Consider the following 22,005-nt stretch of genomic DNA (forward strand, 5'->3'; position numbering starts at 1 on the left):
ACTGGGATCCTGCTTGCTGGTGTTGCTGGTTCTGTTGCTCCCACAGCAGAGCGGGGCTGCCGGCCTTGTGTGAGGCCAGGCTCGCCCTTCCCCGCTCCCGTCACCACTCGTCATCCTGTTTGCCTGCAGCCCGCCAGCTGCGGATGGCACCAGCTGTCACTCCCGGCACTGCCTGCACTGCCTGCACCCGTGGCAGTCCCACGGGGACAGCTGCTGGGTCCTAGCAGCCGTCAGGGGCTCAGGAAGGGGGGATCGGGGTTCCTGAGCCCTGTGCCCCCCCAGAATGGCCACCCACTGCACCAGGCTGGTCCTTCCACAGGAACACCTCAGCCCTCAAGTTCCTTAGGCTCAGAACAGAGCTACAGGCATGCTTGCAGCATGGCACAGGGTATCACAGGGTAACTGATACCCAGGGGCATCAGGGTAGCACAGCTGGGAGTTGCCCTTCCCTGGCAGCCTGAGCACCCGGACATGTGCTCAAGGGACACATATGAGCACAGAGAAGGGCTTGGCATGGGTGCCAGGCTGGGGCAGGACAGCAGACACGGCATGAGGCATGGCACTAGAGGGAGGGCAGGTACTTGCCCTCAGGGTGGATGAATGAAATCCTCCATGACCAGGCAGGGCAGCAGATCTTGCTCATCCTCTGTAGCTCTGATGCCACAGGCTGGGCATGAGCAGTGTGCCTTGCTAAGGTGATGAGAGCAGCTGGTTCTCAAAGACACCAGCTTTCACTGAAGGCTTCAGCCCCTCAAGAGCCACCCATGCCATCCTTTCAGGGACCCACTGACACCCTTCCCTACGGCACACCCACCTTGCTGGGCAGGAAAGCAAGAGCACCACCCAGTGCAAGGCACAGTGCTTTTATTGACAGTCAAAGCAAGCTCAGTCCCCATGCCAGCCCGTCCCTTGCCCAGCTCGAGGTGGGATGGCCAGAGAGTCCAGATCACTCTGCTCTGGGCTGATGGGTGTCACCTCCTGGTGCTGGGCCAGGGCCACAGTGCTCCCAGGCACCCTCAGAAGCGAAGCTGGACAAGGTAGCGGATCCGGCACTGGCTTTCCTTGTAGATGACGTACTCGCTCTGGCTGAAGGAGGAGTCCTTGTAGGCGGGCATGGGGATGGGCTTGCCCTGGCACACCAGCACCTTCTTGCCATCCAGCAGCACCTCCTCATCCTGTGCAGGATCTGGGCCAGAAGACACCCCAGCGCCACATGAAACCTGAGATCTGGCCTCTCTCCCCCCTGCCCTGTGTGCACCACAGCCCCAGAGCTGCCACAGCCCTCCTGCCCCCAGCTCACCCGGCTCTGTCTGGCCACAGGCCAGGACACTGTCATAGCCATCAGGTGGCTGACACAGCGTGGGGTCATCGCAGGTGATGCGGTAGGGCTTGCCCAGGGCCACCTCCGTCAGGAACATGATGCCAACATTCTTAGATGTACAGCCCACTGCCATGGGAGAAAAGGGATGGGAATGATAGCACCATCCCTGGCACTCCCATCTGGTTGTGCCCAGGCCACGCTGGACCACAGGGACCAATTATCATGGCAGGGAAGGGGCTCGGCTAGCCCACAGCTGCCTGGCACGGGGTATGCAAAGGCAGCCAGGCTCACACAGACCCTGTGGGCATCACAAGCAGCCCAGCCCATCCCAGGACCCTCACCATAGCAGGCTGATTTGCTGTTCTCAGAGGCAAAGTAGATGCCCTTGCCCACACGCCCGCCGGAGTGGGGCGTGATGCGCAGCCCGCTCCTCAGGATGGCCGCCACCACCGCCACGTTGGTGCCGTGCCACAGCAGGCGCCGGTGCTCCAGCAGGTCATGGGCCTTGAAACGCTCATCCTGGAGAGATGCAGAGCTAAAGGCTGTCCACAGAGGGACACATGGGTGCCCAGGGGTGGAGGGCTGCCACCCATCTCCCCATTCCAGCCCCAGTGCCTGGCTGGAGGGGCAGGAGACTGTCCAGCCAGGCACTGGTGCCTGTTCAGCCTTGGCCAACTGGGCTGAATCCCCTCCTGGGGGGAGAAGCCCTAAAGCAATCCTGGGGTGCAACCATGGCTTCCCCACTGTGACATGGGAGAATCACCTCCTCCTCACCTCGCCATCTCGGGCCACCTGCCAGATGTTGAGGATGTGGAGTTTGTGCCCAGTCTGCGTCACGTAGGTCTGGATCAGCTGCCAAGGGGGAGGCAAAAAAGCTCTGTCACTCCAGGCAGCTATCTCAGCAATGCCCACGGTCCCCCTGGGACAGTAGGAACCTTTGGGGTGCCCACAGGCCTGACATAATTGTTTCCCAGTATGGGACACTGTGACACAAGCGGCACCTGGTATTCCCGGGAAGCTGGGTCAAGCAGGGAGAGCTGGCAGCAGAGCAGGGCGTAATCCTGATCCAGTGGATGGGCAACTTCTTTCTCCTCTTCCTCCTCCTTCTCTTTCTGTGCCTGCAGGCTCTGTGCAACCTCAATGTCAGCCAGCACCTGGCAGGGACAGAGCAGTGATATCCTCAGCACCAGTGCTGAGCACTGTGCCAGGGGACCAGGGCAAGCCCAGCCTCTTGCCAGCAGCTCCTGCCCCACCAGGAAGGGATGTCAGGCACTGCATGCTCTGGCATCTCACCAACAGCATGTCCTTCTTGGCACGCAGCAGGTCAGGGGAGTTGATGGTGGGTGGCCGTGCCCGTCCAAAGTTGTGTGGGATGATGGTGTAGAAGCGTGAGGAGAGTTCCTCCAGGCGAGTGGCCTGGGGGTGCTGCTCCCTCAGCACTGCCTCCAGCTCCTCCAATGCCTGAAAGCCCCTTGCAATCTGCTGCTTGCTCAGCCTCCCCAGCTTCACATCTACGGGGGAGGACAAGGTGAACCCCTCCACCCCATTCACCCTGCAGCTACTTCCAAGAACCTCCAGTATCACCATGGGCAAGTGTGGGCACCCAGCATGGGGTGCCTACAATCCCATCAGGTGCCAGGATATCAGAGGGCATGCCCTAAAATCCATCAGCACCTGTGCTCCATTCACCTCCCCACCTGCACCCCCAGACAGAGCCCATGCCATCCATCAGCCACCACCTCCTACCGATATTCATGGTCTGCATGGCATCCCGGAACATGTCACTGCTGAAGATGAGGGACACCAGGTCCTGTGTGGCTCTGTCCAAGGTGCAGGGCAGCACCCGCTGCTTGCACACCTTGCCCCCATCCATGGCATCCACCTGCAGACACCCCACATCAGCTGTGGGCCTGAAAGGGGCTGTGGGAGCACAGCACCAGGGCTGCCCACCTCTGTGAGGAGAGCCTGGTCCTGGGGCAGCAGAGCAATGGGCAGGTGCTGCCTCCACTTTCCATGGCTGATGCCACCCACAAAGCCATGTTTCTCATTCAGGATGCCCTTCCACTCCATTTTAACCCATTAGCCCCAAATCTCTACCAGCAAGATGTTTCAGCAAGCACCAAGACCGCCCTCAAAACCCATCCCATCCTGCTGATCCTCTTGAATGTCTTCATGTTCAGTGGGCCAGGAGTGCAATGAGGACCATCCCACCATGGTGACAACTTCTCAGTACTCACCCTGAGGGTAGCCTCCACCTCCTGCCCAGCTCCTGGCTGCACCTCAATGAGCGCATACTTCCCTGTGTGGGCAACAAAGTTCTCCCTTGTTGCCCAGCTGTTCTTGGTCATCCTTTGAAACTTCTTCTCAAAGTCCTTCTTGGCAGCTTCCAGGGAGGCATAGGGCTTGATTTTGGGCTGGCCTTCCTCTCCCTGGCAGTGGACAGCAGTGGTCAGGACCTCCCCTGCACCCCTGCTCCAGCAGCCCCATGCCAGTGGAAGCAGGCAGGCAGGAACAAGGGGATAGCAAGTCTGTGGGGCAGTGAGCAGGAATGTGCTGAGCCACCAGCTCAGAAAGACACCCCAGGACCCCTTGCTGGGCTGTCACACACATTCACTGCAGGGACAGGTGCCACGTGCCACAGACAGGCTGACTATGTTGTGTGGGGAAAAGTCCTTGAAGCCCCCCCCATTAAAGTGCTATAGCAGGACCCTTGGGTGCTTGCTTAGGGATCAGGGACCACCAGGTTCACCCTCAGTGTTTGAGGCTCTGAAGGCAGGGTGGGGACAGCTGAGGTGCAGGGGATGAGCGATGCCTGGGTGGACTCACCACGCGGCCCCAGCGGCTCCAGACACTGTAGGCACCATCGTGCTCCAGGAGCTGCATGATGTAGAACTTGTTGTTGTTGGCACTGATGTTGGTCTGGTTCAGGGTGCAGTAATAGTCCTCATAGACCTGTAGCAAGTGACATGGCCTGGGCTGGCACCTGGGAGCGTTCAGGGAAGGAGAGGGTGCAGAAATGTCCCAGTGGGAACACACAGGGTCTGCAAGGAAAATTGGGGCTGCCCCTGTGTCACCAGGGCAGGGGCTGGTCTGAGACTGCCCCAAGCCTCCCACCCCTGCCCCTCTGAGCAGCTCAGCCCTGCTCTCACCCGGGCACCCAGTGCTGAGCTCAGGGGGCACAGCCTATCAATTTTGGCAGGCGGCTTCTCCTTGGGAGCAGTTTTCAGGGTTGCCAAGGTGGAGCTCCAGGTGTGGTCCTCCTCTTCCAGTTTCGGTTTCTTTTCCCTGCTGTCTGGCTGCTTCGAGGAAGAAGCTTGGTGCTTGGAAGCCATGACTGAGCCCTCCCACTGGCGCCGGTCAGCACAGCCTTAATCCCCCAGAAAAATCCTTGGAGACAGGAGAGGGAGAGGTGAGAGATGCCATGCTGCCCTTCTGGGAAAGTCCAGTGGGCTGTGCCTTGCTTTCCCTTTGCCTTCAGCCCACAGCAGGGCTTGAGGAGGGGATGGGACCTCTGCCCACAAACTGTCTCAATCCTGTCCCTGTGTTCAGCGTGGGTAGAAGAGCCTCTCAGCACCCTTCAGCCTCTGAGGGACCCCAAAGTGGAAAGAGCCCAGTGACACACAGCTGAGGCAGAGCACAGGGGAGCTGTGCCCCCACCTCCCCTCACCAGGAACCCCCAATCCACAGGAGTGTGTCCCCAAGTCTCAACCAGCTCTGTGCCCCCAGGAACATGCAAGACAGGAAACAATGCAACCACCAGACATGAAATGCATCCCCCCAGTCGCTCTCAAGACCAGTGAAATTATTTGGGCAGGAGGGGGCTCGGACAGCCCCTGTCTGCTGTGCCCCTGCCAGTCCCACCTGAGGAGGACAGCAGTGGGAACAGAGGTACAGGCAGCAGCCATATCCTACCTGCTCCTGCTGCCCAGGGCTGCCTGCCGAGGAGCTGAAGAGAGCCTTCAGAGGAACCGGGCAGCCTGCCCAGAGGAGAACCTTTTTCCTTAGGCAGCACCCACGGATGACAGTAGAAACAGCTGTGATGCCTTCAGGTAGTGCATGCACCCTGTGACAGAGCTGCCTGCTGCTCGACTCCACTGCCTGTCTACCTGTACTGCCTGTACTGTCTGTCCTGCCTGACTGCTCCTCACTGCCTCCTCTGCCAAGCAGTCCCTGGATGAGGTGTGACCCTGACCCCACCCTGCTCTCCAGCCAGCCCCACTCCGCCATGCTCTTAGACTAACAAAACTGTCTTGAAAAAAATAAAGATGGCACCATTTTTGAGTGTTAAATATCTTTTCTTGGGTCCCAAGCAAACTCTCAGGGCTAAGGGTCAGGCAGTGAGGAGGACCTGACTGCATTTGAATGTGGTTTGAAGGGCTCTCAGCAGCCTCTGCCTGCTCCTGCCGTGCTCCGAAGGGTCCAGGTCCAGGAGCAGCTGTGCAGGAGCAGGGGCTGTGCTGGTGCCATGGGAAGGGGGCAGAGGGGCCCTTGGTGCTGGGAATATGGAGAGGATGATGTTGCTGGGGCCAAAGTCTTGTTGGCTTTGCAGCTCCTGGGCTTGACCCTGTGAGCCCAAGCAGTACAGGCAGGGGTACAGCCCCACATCCTCCCTTGGGGGCAGAAATTATTCACTTTTATCTGAGGCAGGGGCTCCCCAAAGGGACCATAGGCCATGACAACTATTTAGCTATTGACAGCGGGAAAGAACTGGGGTTCCTCACTGTGGAGAAAAGATGACTCCAGAGGGAACTTAAGAGCCCCTTCCGATGCCTAAATGGGCTCCAGGTCGGCTGGAGAGGAGCTTTGGATGGGGCACATGGTGATAGGACAAGGGATATCTGCTTTAAACTGACAGCAGTTTTGGATTGGACGTCAGGAAGAAATGCACTGTGGCGAGGCACTGGGACCTGTTTCACAGAGCAGTTGCGGCTGCCCCATTCCTGGCAGTGTTGAGTCAAGCTGGACGGGGCTCGGAGCATCCCGCTCCCATGACGGGGGGAGGCCGGGCCGCGGGGCCCTTAATGGCTGCAGCGCCCCAACTACATTTCCCGGCGTGCCGCGCGGCAGCTGCGCCTGCGCCCCGATTGGAAGCTTCCAGTCGGGGCGCGAGGTGGCTTCTGGGTAGAAGACGGGCGGTCCCTTAGGCGCCATTTTGTGGCGAGGCAGCGAGAGGGACTGTGCGGGTGTGCTTGGCGTGTGGTGCCGGATCGTGCTGTGCCGGGTGCCTGCGGATCCTGGGCGGCGGCATGGGCTCGGACAAGCGGTAAGGGGCGGCGGGAGGGCGAAGGGAGACGGGAGGAGGCGGGCAGTGATGGGGGTCTCGGCGGGCGTTTCACGCTCTGAGCTCGGCCCGCTGTGCCGCGCAGGGTGAGCAGGACGGAACGGAGCGGCCGCTACGGCTCCATCGTAGAGAGGGAGGACCGCGACGAGCGGGAGTCCCGCAGCCGGCGGAGGGATGACTACAAGAGGTCCAGTGAGGAGCGCCGCGGTGACCGCTATGATGACTACCGCGACTACGATAGTCGAGACTACGACAGTCGAGACTACGACAGCCGCGATAGCCGAGACTGCCGCGACTACGACAGTCGGGACTACGACAGTCGAGACAGCCGAGTCTGCCGAGACTACGACAGTCGCGACAGCCGCGATTGCCGAGACTACGATAGCCGAGATTGCCGCGACTACGACAGCCGGGACAGCCGAGACTACGATTGTCGGGACTACGATAGTCGGGACTGCCGAGACTACGACAGTCGCGATAGCCGAGACTATGATAGAGACTACGACAGCCGCGATTACGATAGCCCCGAGGTGAGGGGGGCCGGGGCCGGCGCTGCGGGGCGGAGGGCACCGGGAGCGGGTCGGATCCTGGAGCGCTGCCCGGGGCCGTGCGGAGCAGCCCTGGGCCGGCGGGCGGTGTCGGTGTCGCCGTCCGTTCGTGCGGTACTCTGGGGACACGCTGCGGGGAATCGCGGTGGCTAATGCTGTGCGCTGGCTTCCAGAGGGAGCGGGAGCGCAGGAACAGCGACAAATCGGAGGACGGGTACCATTCCGATGGCGACTACGGCGAGCACGACTACAGGAACGATATTAACGATGAAAAAGAAAGCAAGACCATCATGTTGCGTGGGCTCCCCATCACGGTTACGGAGAACGATGTGAGTAGCCGGGCAGGGCCGTGCCGGAGCGGTTGCTGCCATTTTGTTGAGCGCTGCATCATGGTGGCCCCTCTCCAGCGCTGTCGCGCTGCCATTTTGAGTTCTGAAAGCATTTAAACTCCCAGTGTTAAGTAATAGAGGTCAGTTCAATGTTAATCAGTCCCTTTAAAACAGAGCTGTGAATACTCGTTTTTTTCACGGATGCTTTCCCTAAGAGTGGATTTTAAACTATCTGCTCATTGCTGCTTTTCTGTATGGGAGGGAAGAGGCATATTTTTTTCTGCTGCTTCGCCCCACTGCAAGGGGTGGGGAGGGGGACAGAGACAAAGAGATGACAATCACCAGTTTTTCTGGTCTTTATCGAGGCCAGAACTTGTGACCGATGGGGTCACACACAGTCACCGAGCTCCTTAGCCGAGCACAGCCCCGCACAAAGCTGCTTTGTGTGGGCACAGCTGTGGGAGTCAAAATGGCTGCTGCCGAGCTGAGGGAGCAAGTACTAACGAGCTTGGTGCTTGCTTGTCTGACGTTTTTATTTAAAAAGATGTTAAAACTTTAAAGTTTTCTTATCTATGGTTACTTTTTAGGGCTTTTTTTCTTACTGGGTTATTTTGGTTACCAAGCTATAAGCACACAAGTGATATTTGAGGGATAAAAGCTGAACTATCCCAGTTTGTTTTCAGTCAAGACTCCGCCTCTGCCTTCAATGTGTATATGCCTTAATTGCTAACACAGAGAATACATTTGCACCATTTCTACAATGCAGATTTTTTTCCTTTGCTTTTTCGTTATTACTTGTTACCCTCCTGATGCTGAGGGTTCCTAATCACTGTATACTGCTCTAGCATTTTCATGAGTCTTTGAAATCAAGTGTAGGTTCCTGCATACAGATGAGGCAGCCCAGTCAGACATTACGCAGAACACTTTAGAACAGTTCTTGTTTCTGAGATAATGGTGTAGCTCTACAGCTGTGCAATAACTGTAGCATAATTTATAGGAATGTTTAATTCTGGACTCAGACTGTAGACAGTGCATCTTGAAACGTAGAGTTGAGTTCTTAAGTTAACGTTACTTTTGGTTGTGTACACAGTTCTCTTTTTTTTTCTACATTTTTCGTAAGAAAAATTCACTTGCATCTCTGATCTTATTTCCAGTCAGCATATAAATGGGCAGCTTTAGATAAGTTTTGGTTCTGCTGAGCAGCCCTGTTGCATGTAATGTAGTTTGAATTCTGTGAGAGCTGCTGAAAAACCTTGTGTCTTGTGCTCTAGATTTAAAAAATTTGTTAGTGTTTGTTTTTCCTCCATGCCTCTGCACAATGGCTGAGACTGCCTGTGCCACAGCAGTTTTGTTAAACCAGAAGAACTGACATGTCTTCAGCTTTTTCTAGGATGACACATTCGTCACAAATCTACTTTATCTTGAAAAACTGATGGGAGTCAGCTAGAGGATGAGATCTTTAGCATGAGGCTTAGAAATACATTTATCATGGAGCCTTGCAGTGCAGGCTTCTTGATTTTCATTGCTAGGAGCAAAGAGTTTCTAGACATGCAGGAAGAGGGATACCAGCAGTGTTCTTTTTAAAATCTTGGGATCATGCACAGTCTTTGCCAAATACTGTCCAAATAATCTGAGAACACACGATCGTGGGGATTCAGGTTGTGGATGATTCCATGTCCTGAGTGAGGATTACACTTGGTTTAGCATGTAGCAAAAGATGATGTGGACTTTGATGCTCATTAGTCCCCCGTTGGGTTCTCAGTTAATGTTTTCTTTGTCTTTGAGATAGTGTTGAAAACATTGTTTTGTGTATCTCTTTCATGGTACTGCAAGGTAGGTGGTTTCTGTGACTTCTGTCTGCCAAGCTATGAAAATTTTAACTGTTGGATCAAAATCTCCTGCAGATTCGTGAGCTTATTGAGTCCTTTGAAGGTCCTCAGCCTGCAGACGTGAGGCTGATGAAAAGAAAGACAGGTGAGAGCTCTTAATCCAGTTTTTGACATCACCTTCCTCTTCCCCAGCCCAAAAGAGTATCCAGAATTGTCCCCAAACTGCAAGCACATGCAATAAAAAAAAAAAAAGGTTTGCCATGGCTAAGGAATGTGGCTTTTTGGAAGACTTAGATAGCTGGTCAACATGTTAAAAGAAGTCTGTCTACAGGGGGTTTTGTTAACAGGTATTGGTAAGTAATAATAGTGTAAACCCATTTAATAGTATGTAGTGTGTTGCATGGTTACCCTTAAACGTGGATTCAGATCGAGTGAAATGTAGCCAGTTAAGGCAGCTTGGTTCCTTGCCATGGCAAAAAAACCAGCAGATCCCAGCAGTTGACGTCGCATTTGTAAAGCTGCTTTGTCATGAAGTAATGAAGCAGTTGGAGAGAGATTCACCTGTTTTAAAGGAACTGACTAACACAAGTATCCCGTCTATATCTGAATGCTGTCTCTAGGTGTAAGCCGTGGTTTCGCCTTCGTGGAGTTTTATCACTTTCAAGATGCTACCAGCTGGATGGAAGCCAATCAGGTTGCTTCACTCACCAAGTCTAGATATTCCTGAAAATGGAACAAGTCTGTACAGTTTAACAAGAAAAAAAAAAAAAAAGAAAACATAGAGGTGGAAGGAGTGGTTTGTTCCATAACAGTGATTTAAAGAATAAAAGCTTTGTATATATTAAAATTTGTAACATATAAGATAAAATTAGGAGAGAAAGTTCTACTTTGGTAAAAGGTGCCATTGTTTTAAATGACTTGGTTTCCATTTAATTGGCTTATGAAGATTTGGCTGGTATTTGTTAAAAAATCCTAGCTTATTTCCACTTGATGTTTTCTTCTCTGTTATCAGTGAAACAACACATCTCTGTGTTGCATTGGTATTAACCCGGAAAGAGAAGCGTCAGTTCTTGGCAATAATCTGTTACCCCAGTTAAAGAGGGGGAACTGGCTCTTCTAGAGAAAAAAGCATATTCATTTTAACTAAATTAGGCAGACAGTGAGATCTCGCATCTGTTAGGCTCTGTATTTTGGCTTCTTTGTTACTATGACTTGATAAGGAGCCAAAATGCAGTAAGAATCCTCTGGTTTGTTTTCCTGTGAGATTTTCCTGTAGCACTGCAAGCAGTTTCACTTGCTTTTGCTACTTTTCTGAGTATTCATAACCTATTTTAACAACAGAACTTAAAAATACTCTCAAAGTGAGCAAAGTGGCAAATCATGGATTTTTTTCTTGCACCTGAGTATTTGATGCAGCAATCCTATGACAACATTATGACTTTTTCTGCTCTGTTGATGTTATAATAAAGAAAAGGCACCATCATGGGATTCATGGCAGTTCCAGCAGATGGAAGTTGTCATATGCCTTGTGCTGGAATAGTGTTTCATATGTCCCACACTATGGGTGAGATCCCCAGCCAGAGAGCAGCTTTCAAATTCTGTTTTCCTGACGTGCTGCTCAGTAGGGCACGTGGCTACTGGGGAAAGACCAATATGAAGAAATGGTAGGCATATTTTCAGAAATTAATTTTTTTTAATATATACAAAGCTGTGCTGATGCATAATTTATTGAAATATACTCAAATTCACTCCAGTAAGCAACCACCTTAGTAGTAGGGAAAACATAGCCTGTCCCCAGCAGCCGGGTTGCTGACTGTTAGATGACAGAACGATGTATTGCAACTATGCCAGCAGCCTTGTTTCTATGTGTGCACATCCAGTGAGTGCTGGGCCCTCCAACCCTCCCTCCTGCCGGTAGGAGCAATGGCTTTGCCCTGTTCAGTCGTGCAGAATGTGAGAGCCTTATTCATGCTACATGCTAGATCTGTGTCAGACCCTGTTATCAGAAAAGCCACTGGTCCTGACACTGTGGTACCTCTGCAGAAAGCCAACCTGCTATAAAAATGGTTCTGCCATTGCAGTGTCTGGGGTGTGGCCTCTAATATGCACTTCCTCACATGTGCTTCCACCTGTTTGACCAAAATATGTTAAGAGCCATATTTTGAATGGTCATTCTGCATACCCACGCTTGGCAAAGCGTGAGGCTGAGAGTCAAGGCTTCTTAATAGCTGTAAATTCCTAACTCCTCTGAAGTCAGAGTGAGAGGACATGCTGAAAGCATTATGAACTTTTCCTACCCCTGGAGAAGCTTCACGTGCAGTCTAGTTACTCATTTTGGAGAGCTCTTGCCTGAATGAAGAACACAAACCTCTTGTGCAGGCTTCCAATTGAACTGATGCAGTAGTGAAATGAAACCACTCTTGAGTTATGTTTCCGTTGATGGCACTTGTAATCCAGCCTTCAAGAAGTCTAAGCAGGGTCCCTTTGGGAGGAATTACTCAATTTTCAAGGGGACACTTCTGAAGTGTGCTTGGAAAAGTAAATCCAAGTGTGGTTAAAAGGTCTGGGGTGTTCGGAGTAGGGGACGAAGTGAAGCAGTCACCTAAGGACATGTTTAAAAAGTCTCTCAGTGCTATACCAGAAGTGAATAGAAATGTGGGGGCAAAGAGACTCCTAAAAAATGTGTTAATCTGAATGCAGCAGATTAGGACTCTGTCTCCTTCGAGACACTTTCTGGTTCCATGTCAGCGTTTAGTGTTTGGCAGCTTTTTCTACACTCCCTGATTCTGTTTATCTTTGCTCCACATCCCATTCTCTTACTGCCCTCGTCCTCCTCTCTGCAGGATTGGATGGGCAGGGTGTAGGTGGCGGTGGTTGTCCTCCACATCCTCCCCATATGTTGTCCATTTAATTCAGGAGCACTGATTCCTCCGAAGGGTGCTCTGCCATGGGAAAATGGACATGTGTGTCTTGATACAGGAATAATTGAAACTACTTTTTTTGCAGAAAAAGCTGGTGATCCAAGGGAAGCAGATTGCAATGCACTACAGCAACCCAAGGCCTAAATTTGAGGATTGGCTCTGCAACAAGGTACAACACATATTTCTGCATGAGAGTTTGTCTTGCTCTAGAGTTCACCACTTGCTCAGTTGTTTCAAAAAAGTGATGCCTAAATCAAACCTGCTCCTGCTCCCGATGAAGTTAAATTATTCCCAGCATGTGTTTCCTTCTAACACAGCTTTTAGTGATTATGTTGTGACTATGCTTGGGATTGTAAAACAAAGACTACACAGTTTAAATAACTAATTGGGGATGACTAGGGAGAAAGTAATTGGGATGTTCTGAAAAGTAGCTGTGGTGCAGATAAGGGTGGCTTTTGATGTTCTGGATTATTCTGGTGGGTTTAGCTTTGTTGTGTTACTTTGTGTGAATGTCTGGGTTTTGTCAATGTACAGCAAATGCACATATTAAAATTACCCAAGTTCTTACTAGGCTTCTCTTGTTCTTCACAGTGCTGCCTTTACAACTTCAGAAGGAGGCTAAAATGCTTCCGCTGTGGAGCGGACAAGTTTGGTACGTTACCATCATCTCTTTCATGTGCGGTCTGTGGGAAACTTTCTGGCCTGTGTAGGAACCAGAGTTCCGTGTAGGTTCTAGACTGGCTTATGAAGTACTGAGCTTGGAGTGAATGAACCATGTCCTGACTGAAATATTTTCTCTTCATATGAAGATTCAGAACAGGAGGTACCACCTGGGGCAGCAGAAGCCGTTCAGTCTGTGGATTATTACTGTGATAGTAAGTGATCTTTGACTTACTCTAGAATGTGAAATGTAAACACACATACTAAAAATCCTTTCTGTACCTCAGCCTGCCAGCTGAAGGACTTGAAACACTCTGCAAAGCCATGGTGTGCATTGCTAATGTCATCCTTTTTCTCCTCAGCCATCATTCTTCGAAACATTGCTCCTCACACAGTGGTGGAATCTATCATGACTGCCTTGTCTCCGTATGCATCTCTGGCAGTCAATAATATTCGTCTCATCAAAGACAAGCAGACTCAGCAGAACAGAGGCTTTGCATTTGTGCAGCTGTCTTCTGCCATGGTGAGGACTTTACTGCTGTTCTGGAGAGAAACAGCTGGTTAACCTCCCTCTTTCCCTTGCAGCATATAGAGCCCTGAGCTGTTTGAAGGACTGTCCCCTTTCAAGGAGTGTTGATGGATGCAGTCTGTCAAAGCTCATAATATGTAGCTGCAGTTTGAAAGGTGGTGGGATGTTGGGAACTCGTTAAAAGTCTATTTTGGTAGCAGAGTTCTGTTCTGGATTGCAGCCTAGCTTCATGCTTTGATTGCAGAAGTACTGGTGTGGGATCATGCTTTGTTGACAGATTCTAAGATCTGGGGCATGCAGTGTGGGAACAGGTGCATAGAGTTAGGCTTCTTCCACCTTGAGAAGAGAGGAGAAGACAGATGTTGCTCTTCTTAGCAGCATCCAGTGGGAGGGTGTAAGAAACAGCAGAAACATTCTCAAGGATACATAAGGAGAGGACAATAGGGAGCAGCCATAAATTGAAACACAGGAAATTGCAGAGGTATGAGAAAAGCCTCCTAAGTTTCAGGGAAGTCATATGCTGGCGTGGGATCCATTAAGGGCAGTGAATCTCTGTTCCTGGATGTGAGTCTGAGGGAAGTGGTGTAGTGGTGGCTGCGTTAACCATTGGACTTGATTTTAAAGGTCCTTTCCAACCTGAATGATTCATTAAGTCTGTACATCAAACTCAAGCAGCAGTGTGATCTGTTTGGACCTGCTTTTGATCAGCAGAAAGGTGGTTGGACTAGAACAGATGCCTAATCTCAGTTTTTGCTGTTGTCCCATTTGGAGTAGTTTGTGTCTTGATGAAGCTAAGCTTCTGGAACATATTTAATACTCTGTGACCCAGGGAAAGGCTCAGTATTTTCACATGGGCAGTTAGGGGTCTCACTGTGCTCTTCTGCATGTGTATAATGTGAGGTCATGGAGGTGTTTTTACATCTTTACCTCTTTTCAATGGCTCTACATGAAAAGGTGGAGTTTGGGGGACTTCTGAATCCCCCTCAGTAAACTGCCCTTCATAATAATGAGCATTTTTTTGTTGTAGGATGCTTCTCAACTGCTACAGATTTTACAAAGTCTTCAGCCGCCGCTAAAAATTGATGGCAAAACAATTGGTGTTGACTTTGCAAAGAGTGCCAGAAAGTGAGTGTGACAGCAGTCAATTGCATTTTTGGTTTTTGCTTTTTTTTTTTAATTCACCTACCCACCTCTTCCCTTTATATTGGATGGTTTCTTCTTGTCACCTGTGCTTTTATTAAGCTTATTCTAACTCCAAAGTTTTGCTTCCCATAAATCATTTGTGTTGCATGCATCCTGCTCTTCACTGCAAACCAGGATAGTCAGAGCAGTGTTCCCCACACCCCTGCTTCCATCATCTTAAGATAACACTGTAACTGTTTGTGTGCACAGCACATTTGTTCCCTTGGAGACCTTCTGACTTGTTACTGACTCTGCAACAATGAACCTGAAGTTCCTTAACTTGCCAAGCAATGTTTTGGCTCATGTTATAAAACATTCCGAAAGTTTTATAACTGCCAAGGGGCAGACTCCACCTCCGTGCTTAGGGAGACACTGTAGTAAAAAGCAGTATTTACTCAGGTGCCTGATTTTTGTGATTGCAGAGACCTGCTTCTCCCAGACGGTAACAGAGTCAGCGCCTTCTCTGTGGCAAGTACAGCCATTGCTGCAGCTCAGTGGTCATCCACTCAGGTATGATTTGGAGACTGTTACTCATAGTCCTGCTTTCCTCAGCATTAAAGTGCAGACCATGTAATTGCCCTGCTGACCACCTGCTTGGTTCAGTTGTTTGATGGCAGATTCAGCCATGACAGATCTGGTCTACACACAATCAGTTTGGAGCCTAGGCAGTAGGTTGCGTGAAATTATTTAATAAAGTTGTTTACCTCTCCCTGACAAATATTATCTTTTTGAATTTCAGCCACAGACTGGAGAGGGCAGCACCCTTGACTACAGCTATCTCCAGTCAGGACAGGATGGATACTCACAGTATGCTCAGGTTAGTAGTAGAGATGGTGCTGTAAGTAGTAGGTGGTCATAGATTGGGTATGGAGATTACTCACCTTGTGTTGTCATTCATTTCCCTTTACAGTATTCCCAGGATTATCAGCAGTACTACCAAAATCAAGGAGGAGTGTTGGACACAGACACAGCTACCATATCAGGTAGTGCTTCCAGCATCTTAGAAGCAGTTGTTTGTAATTATAATTTTGCAGTAGTAATGCCTATTTTTGTTGTTTTGCTGCACAGAAGAAGACTTGGCTTATTTTGCTCTCAGGATGTCTGAATGAGGATGCATTACTAGAGAGCTGTAACATATTTGTTGAAGTGGAATATCTCATGCAAGATGAGTGAGAAGCCTTAGTTTCAGGCTGTTGACAAAGGCCTTGAACTTATGCTAGCGGTGTAAGCAGCTCTAGCTGATGTTCAGCACTAAGAGCTGTAGAGGCCAGGAATTGCTGACTTTGGGAGCAGAATGTTTCCTCCTGAAAAGGAAACTATTCCTTGTCTGGGTAGAAGATACCCACTGTGCATCTATCTCCTTTAGAATGTTTATTGCCTTCTTTGGTTGCTGGAGCTGGAATTAGTAGCTGAAACTATAAACAAAGTAATTTTAGCCCTAGGATGCAGTCGTTTTACAAATTAGTTCGCTTATGCATTGCTGCTCTCTTTTGGCAGGAGCTCCGGTCACTACAACAACAGCTGCAGTCGTATCCCAGAGTCCTCAGCTGTATAATCAGCAGACAAACTCACCTGACTCTCCGGTAATTACAGCACTGATGAGTCCTTGCTTTCAAAGCCTGGGGGGATATGTGGCTTAGCTGTAGCCTTTGATTTTTAAGTGGGTGATACAGCAAAGCTTCTGAGTGTCCGTGGGTTAGTCACAGTACTTGTGGTCATAAGTCACCTGCCATTTCTTCTCTGGGATGGTTTTGTTCTTTGCTAAAGGTGAGTGCCAAGCATGCTGGTGAGGAGGAGTTAGCTGTCTTACGCGTAGGGTGTGCTGCTCACGCCTTGGCTCGCTGTCCTTGTTTTCTTGGTGACAGATTTTCTAATTGAGGTTTGTGGTTTGGGTTTTTTTTCAGACACAATCAGCACCACCTACCACTAGCACTCAGGCACAGGCAGCTCCTCCAACTGGCGTGGTGCCTGGAACCAAGTACGGTAAGTGCTCGGGAGCTGCTCTTGGGGACAGGTTTCTGTCACTGTAGCAATAAAACTCGGCTTTGGCCAAGTGCTCCATCACCCTGTCATGGTGAAGCTGCCCCTGGAGAGCGTTGGCTGCATGGGTGATTAAGAGCCCTTTACAGACGTGTCTGCCATTGTGGCTGCTATAATCTCCAAATTTTACCTGAAATGTAGAAAGATACCTGTCTGAATTCGTCTGGAACGACCATGTCCCACGCTTTAATTTTTTTACAGCTGTCCCTGATACTTCCACCTACCAATATGATGAATCTTCAGGATATTATTATGATCCTATAACAGGGCTCTACTATGATCCTAATTCCCAGGTAAACACAAGTTCTTCCCACATGTCTTAACTGTTAAGGTCCATTAGTTTCTTATCTCTCATCATACGAGTGACATTTGAGGTGCACAACATACCAAATGTTGCAGATAACTCTCAGCAGTGTGTGTAGGGCTGGGACTTGATTTCCCTCTGGTATAGTCCTGCATTTTTCTCTCCTTTTCCTTAATTTTCCTCCACATTTGGCCCATATAGGATTAGCACTTGTCACAGCCACTGTAACTGAGCTATTTCGTTGCGGAGTGCCCAGCAAAGTGCACCCAGGTCTGGGCTCTTGTGGGTCGTCTCTTGGGAGAAGCAAAAGATTCTCCATAGTGCTGTTGGGCAGAACCACCTGTGTTTGGGGACAGAGGCTTCAGCCACTTCCTGCCTTTCGACTCCTCTGTGGAGTCTACAAAACTTGTTTGGACTCTACAAAACGCCTTCCCGTGTGGTGCAGTAGTGTGAATCAGCTTGTTTGGGTTCTCCCGTGGACATTGAGCTTGTGTGAGGTGTTTAACTGTCTGCCTCTCCTTTCCTCTGGCAGTATTACTACAATGCCTTAACCCAGCAGTACCTGTACTGGGATGGCGAAAAGGAAACCTACATGCCTGCAGCAGAAGGTGTCACGTACCAACAGACAGCTACCACAACCACCACCAAAGAAGTGAAAGAGAAGAAAGAGAAGCCTAAAAGTAAAACAGCCCAACAGGTAATGGGATCATAACTGGGATAAAGTCTTCTCTGTGGAACGGGATATTTCTCCTTTCTCATGAGAAAGGAAATCCTAGGTTATTCTGTGGGGTGCATGACTTCAGTTTGCAGGCACTGTGGGGGGCTGAGGAGAGGTGGAGTTGGCAAGGCTTCAGTGCAGAAATAAGCTCTGCATAGGAGGAGTGCTTATGGAATCCTGCCAGGATCAGTGGGAGTATAACTGAGCCATCACATAGAGGATTATCTTGATAAGAAGGGTTTGTACAGTAAAAGCAGCAAGCTGTGTTATCTTTGAACGCTGTATACAGGGAAACACCTGCACTGCATCCAGTGTTCTGTGGTTTAAAAATAAAAAGTAGTGGGTTGACTTGTTCTGAAACTGCATGTGAGATTAAAAGAGTGTCAAAAAAGATTGATATCTTTGAGAGGAGCTCTGTGAGCAAACCACTCTGCATTTCAGATTGCTAAAGACATGGAGCGCTGGGCAAAGAGTTTGAACAAGCAGAAAGAGAACTTCAAGAACAGCTTCCAGCCACTGAGTACCAGGGAGGAGGAGCGGAAGGAGTCAGCAGCTGCAGATGCAGGCTTTGCCCTCTTTGAGAAAAAGGTGAAGGTGCTGGCAGTGGTGTGTGGTGGGGTTCCTGTGACAGAGAGCTCTGTGCTCATGGCATTCTTGTGTTATGCAGGGAGCTCTGTCTGAGCGGCAGCAGATCTTGCCAGAGGTGTTGAAAAATGGGGACGATGAAAATCCACTAAAGGTGAGTATGGTAGAGGAGCTCTAGCCAATACTTGCTTTCAGACCTGGATTTCCATGGCATTACATGTAAAAAGTGGTGCTGATGATTGCAGCGGTGTGGTGCAAGTGCAATAGGTTGGGTGACTGAGATACACTGAGGACAGCTGTGATTCTTCTTAGCCTTGAGCTCAGTTGGGGTTTTGAGGTTTCTACATAGGCTGTACTTAGAAGTATTGTTTGGCTAATTGTTTGGAACTGTCTTGCAGCTGCTGTGGTATGTACTTGTTTTGAGTTGCAGTGCTTCAAAGTGTGGGCCCAGTACTTAATTATAAGAGGGACCCTGCAGCAGAGGTGTCAGAGAAGGCTAAACTACTTAACACCTTTGTTTCAGTCTTCACTGCCAAGGCCAGCCCTTATGAATCCGTGACCCAAGGGAACATGAGAAAAAGAGCTAGCACTGTGAGAGTGACTGAGCACTGGAAGGTTTCCTAGAGAGACTCTGGAGTCTCCTTTCCTAGAGATGCTCAGAGGTCATCAGCACACAGTGCCAAGCAGTATGTGCTAGGGGCGGACCTTGCTTAAGCAGGAGGGTTAGACTGGATGACCTCCAGTGGTCCTATCCAACCTCAGGCATTCTGTGATTTCATCCTTATAAAGGGAGCATGCTGTTCCTCCTGTGATACACATCTGCAGCCTTTGTTCCCTCTTGGTGCTCTCTGAACTGTGGCACTGCTACTTTCCCCTAATGCTGCCTTTGCTTTTCAGCGTGGCCTTGTGGCTGCCTACAGTGGTGACAGTGATAATGATGAGGACTTGCTGGAAAGAATGGAGAATGAGGAGGAGAAGCTGACTGACTGGAAGAAGATGGCTTGTCTGCTGTGTAGAAGGCAGTTCCCAAACAAAGATGCTCTGATTCGTCACCAACAGCTGTCTGACCTGCACAAGGTAGTTATACTACGTAGTGAGGAAAATACTCGGGTTGTCATAATTCGGTGTGTAAACCAAAACCGTGAGGCATGTTGCTGTTTGGAAAACTGGTGTTCTTAAAACGAAAATCTGCAGGTGGATTTCTGCTCTCCCAAAAGTCAGCTACTTTGTTTAAGAAGAACTGTTGTGCGTTTCATGTTGTTAAAGTGAATCTCCCTTCTTGTTTCAGCAAAACATGGATATCTATAGGAGATCAAAGCTTTCCGAGCAGGAACTTGAAGCCTTGGAGCTGCGTGAGAGAGAGGTCAGTGTTGAGATGAGTAGCTAATGGAAAACCCGTGCAGGTGAGCTGTTGAGCTCTCCTTATCCTGACACACGTCACTCGAGATAATCCTTGTAAGCCAACCCTTTTTCCAGTCAAGGTTCAGAGCTGCCCTGTTAGATGAAGAGAAGTGTCCCATGTCCCACAGATCTGGCTTAGCAAGGAAGGCTCATTCCACGTCTAGCTCAGGGCTGCCAAACTGGGACTAGAAACCTGCAAGTCTCTTCCTGCCCCAGTGCTGGTTCAGATGGTGCTCCAGGGACTTGAGTCTTGGGCTCTGCTGTTGGTGGTGCTACAGTTAGTAGGCTGCAGTCTACAGCATTCTGTAGTAGCTGGCATTCATCTGATTCCCATAGCTCAAAGCTGAACAAAAGTTCTTGACATCCATGCTAACTGTAGTTCTTTGTGTAGATGAAATACAGAGACAGAGCAGCAGAGAGGCGGGAAAAGTATGGCATCCCCGAGCCGCCGGAGCCCAAGCGCAAGAAGGTCTACGATGCAGGCACAGTGTACGTATCTGAAAGCTCCTCAGCATCTGCCTCAGTGCACCATGAGCAGTGGGGGTGGCTTGTTAACTCTTCTCTTCTTCCTGCAGGAATTACGAGCAGCCCACCAAAGATGGCCTTGACAACAGTAATATTGGGAACAAGATGCTGCAGGCCATGGGCTGGAGGGAAGGTTCGGGCTTGGGAAGAAAATGCCAGGGCATCACAGCACCCATTGAGGTAAGTAAAGAGGGATGTCTCCTTGAGGAAGTTTGGTGCCCTTGTTTTTTTCTTGTTTAACCAGAAGCACTTGCTGCTTAAGAGCTCTGAAGGAATAAACTGCCAGCCACTGCAAAGCTGCCTCTATTTATGTTCTCCCCTGCTCATGTTTGTCCCATTGGATGCTGAAGCAGAGGCATGGCTGTGCCTTCCTCCCTTTGGCATTTGACTCCTGAGGCCCTGTGGCCCCAATACACCAGGAGGGGCTGCCCTCCCTCCAGTTGTTGCCTTTCCTGATCTTGCATGTGCTCCAGTTTGTGCTCTTAGGAGCTATTCTGCGCAGTTGGACTGGGGCCAGAGTAGTGTGAGATATGGGGTATTACATGTGCTTCAGTCTGTTGGTGTCAATGGTGGTATTTATGGCTGTAGAGATCCCCAGGGAAGCTTGGCAGGCTGGGTGAATTGATGGGATTTTTGGTGGTGCCCTCGTGGTGGTTTGGCCACTTGCTGCAGAGCTGAAGCATCTCTCTTCCCTTGCAGGCCCAGGTACGAATGAGAGGAGCTGGCTTGGGAGCCAAGGGCAGCTCCTATGGCGTCTCCACGGCGGATTCATACAAAGACGCCGTGCGGAAAGCCATGTTCGCTCGCTTCACGGAGATGGAGTGACCCCTCTGCCTGCAAAGCACTTCTTGTTAGCAAGAACTGACTGTTAAACTCCATAGCCTTGGTGACCTGGCTGTATCCTGGCTTTGGTTTAGAGTTGACCATTTCATTCCCTTGGACGTTGTTCCCTGCTCAGCATGTAACAAACACTTCCATGAGCAGATTGTTTGAACTGACTCAACTTCATGCTGGAGAGCTCCTGGTTAGACCAAAGGGGATGGCTGATCTTTATATGGTCGTGTATATAGTGTAATGTATTCTGTGTTCTAGCATGTTGTCCAGGTGCTGCTCCTGCCCCCTGGAGCAGCAGCAGGACCTGTTAGCTGTGCTTTCAAACTGTCTCTGCTCTCCTTTTGTTGTATTGTCTGTCTGTGTTTTTTTGGAGAATTTTCCTGTACATTTTGTATGATACATCTTTGTATAGACTTTTTGAAGACTTTGATTCTAGTTGCCAATTTGGCTCATTTCCAAATGAAATACATCCAAAAATTATCCTATTTCTGTTTCTCAGTGGGTGAATGAAGAATTAAGTTGCCAATGCTACTTGTCCTTTCTGTCATTCTGCTTCTTCCTTGATGAGACTTCATCCTGGAGTCTCCGTTCCATGCAGCTCTCCACTCGCCTCCTTCCTTTCATCCCTGTGCTGTGCCTTGTTCTCAGCATCTTTCTCACAGCTCCAGCATGGATGGTGGCTGGTGCAGCATCAGATCTCTCTGTAGCCCTTCTTGCCATCACTGTAGGAGCAGGAGAGGTACAGCAGCAGTGTCTGCACTTGCCCAGGAGCCCAGGGGTGTTAGCTGCTGGCCCTTTGGTGGGCATGGAGGGGGGTGATGTGTGGCGCCTCTGGGCAGCTTTGTGTGCTCCACCTCGGCTTCTGGGCTGGGTTGGCTGGGTGATGGGAGGATGAGGTTCCCCAGAGGTGTCCTGCAGCTGTCCCGTTACTGCCTTTCTATTCTCTGCCTGTGCTGTGCCTTGTTCACACTCCTCTTCACAAGAGCCACGATAATCAG

At 50.1% G+C, this 22,005-nt stretch overlaps 2 protein-coding genes across 2 annotated transcripts; one reads left to right on the forward strand and one right to left on the reverse strand.

Annotated features, from left to right (window-relative positions):
* Nucleotides 1-847: 847 nt before the first annotated feature.
* On the reverse strand, nt 848-5,468 carry PARP3 (poly(ADP-ribose) polymerase family member 3). Its single transcript, XM_059856346.1, has 11 exons — nt 5,234-5,468; nt 4,471-4,708; nt 4,148-4,273; nt 3,559-3,750; nt 3,068-3,203; nt 2,615-2,832; nt 2,323-2,475; nt 2,096-2,173; nt 1,663-1,840; nt 1,301-1,447; nt 848-1,186 (listed from the first exon to the last, which is right to left on the reverse strand). Exons 2-11 carry the CDS (start codon nt 4,651-4,653, stop codon nt 1,017-1,019), a joined length of 1,581 nt encoding a protein of 526 aa, XP_059712329.1. The 5' UTR covers nt 4,654-4,708; nt 5,234-5,468; the 3' UTR covers nt 848-1,016.
* Nucleotides 5,469-6,426: 958 nt separating this feature from the next.
* On the forward strand, nt 6,427-21,492 carry RBM5 (RNA binding motif protein 5). The gene is made up of 24 exons (XM_059856347.1): nt 6,427-6,584; nt 6,688-7,132; nt 7,324-7,479; nt 9,384-9,453; nt 9,929-10,002; nt 12,315-12,398; nt 12,821-12,881; nt 13,039-13,104; nt 13,252-13,412; nt 14,446-14,543; nt 15,023-15,110; nt 15,340-15,417; nt 15,511-15,583; nt 16,098-16,183; nt 16,505-16,583; nt 16,842-16,933; nt 17,477-17,641; nt 18,104-18,250; nt 18,330-18,401; nt 19,145-19,324; nt 19,536-19,610; nt 20,040-20,137; nt 20,224-20,353; nt 20,873-21,492. Exons 1-24 carry the CDS (start codon nt 6,568-6,570, stop codon nt 20,996-20,998), a joined length of 2,721 nt encoding a protein of 906 aa, XP_059712330.1. The 5' UTR covers nt 6,427-6,567; the 3' UTR covers nt 20,999-21,492.
* Nucleotides 21,493-22,005: the final 513 nt, after the last annotated feature.

The sequence above is a fragment of the Haemorhous mexicanus genome, chromosome 11 (genome assembly GCF_027477595.1).
Source record: "Haemorhous mexicanus isolate bHaeMex1 chromosome 11, bHaeMex1.pri, whole genome shotgun sequence".
NCBI classification, from domain to species: domain Eukaryota; kingdom Metazoa; phylum Chordata; class Aves; order Passeriformes; family Fringillidae; genus Haemorhous; species Haemorhous mexicanus.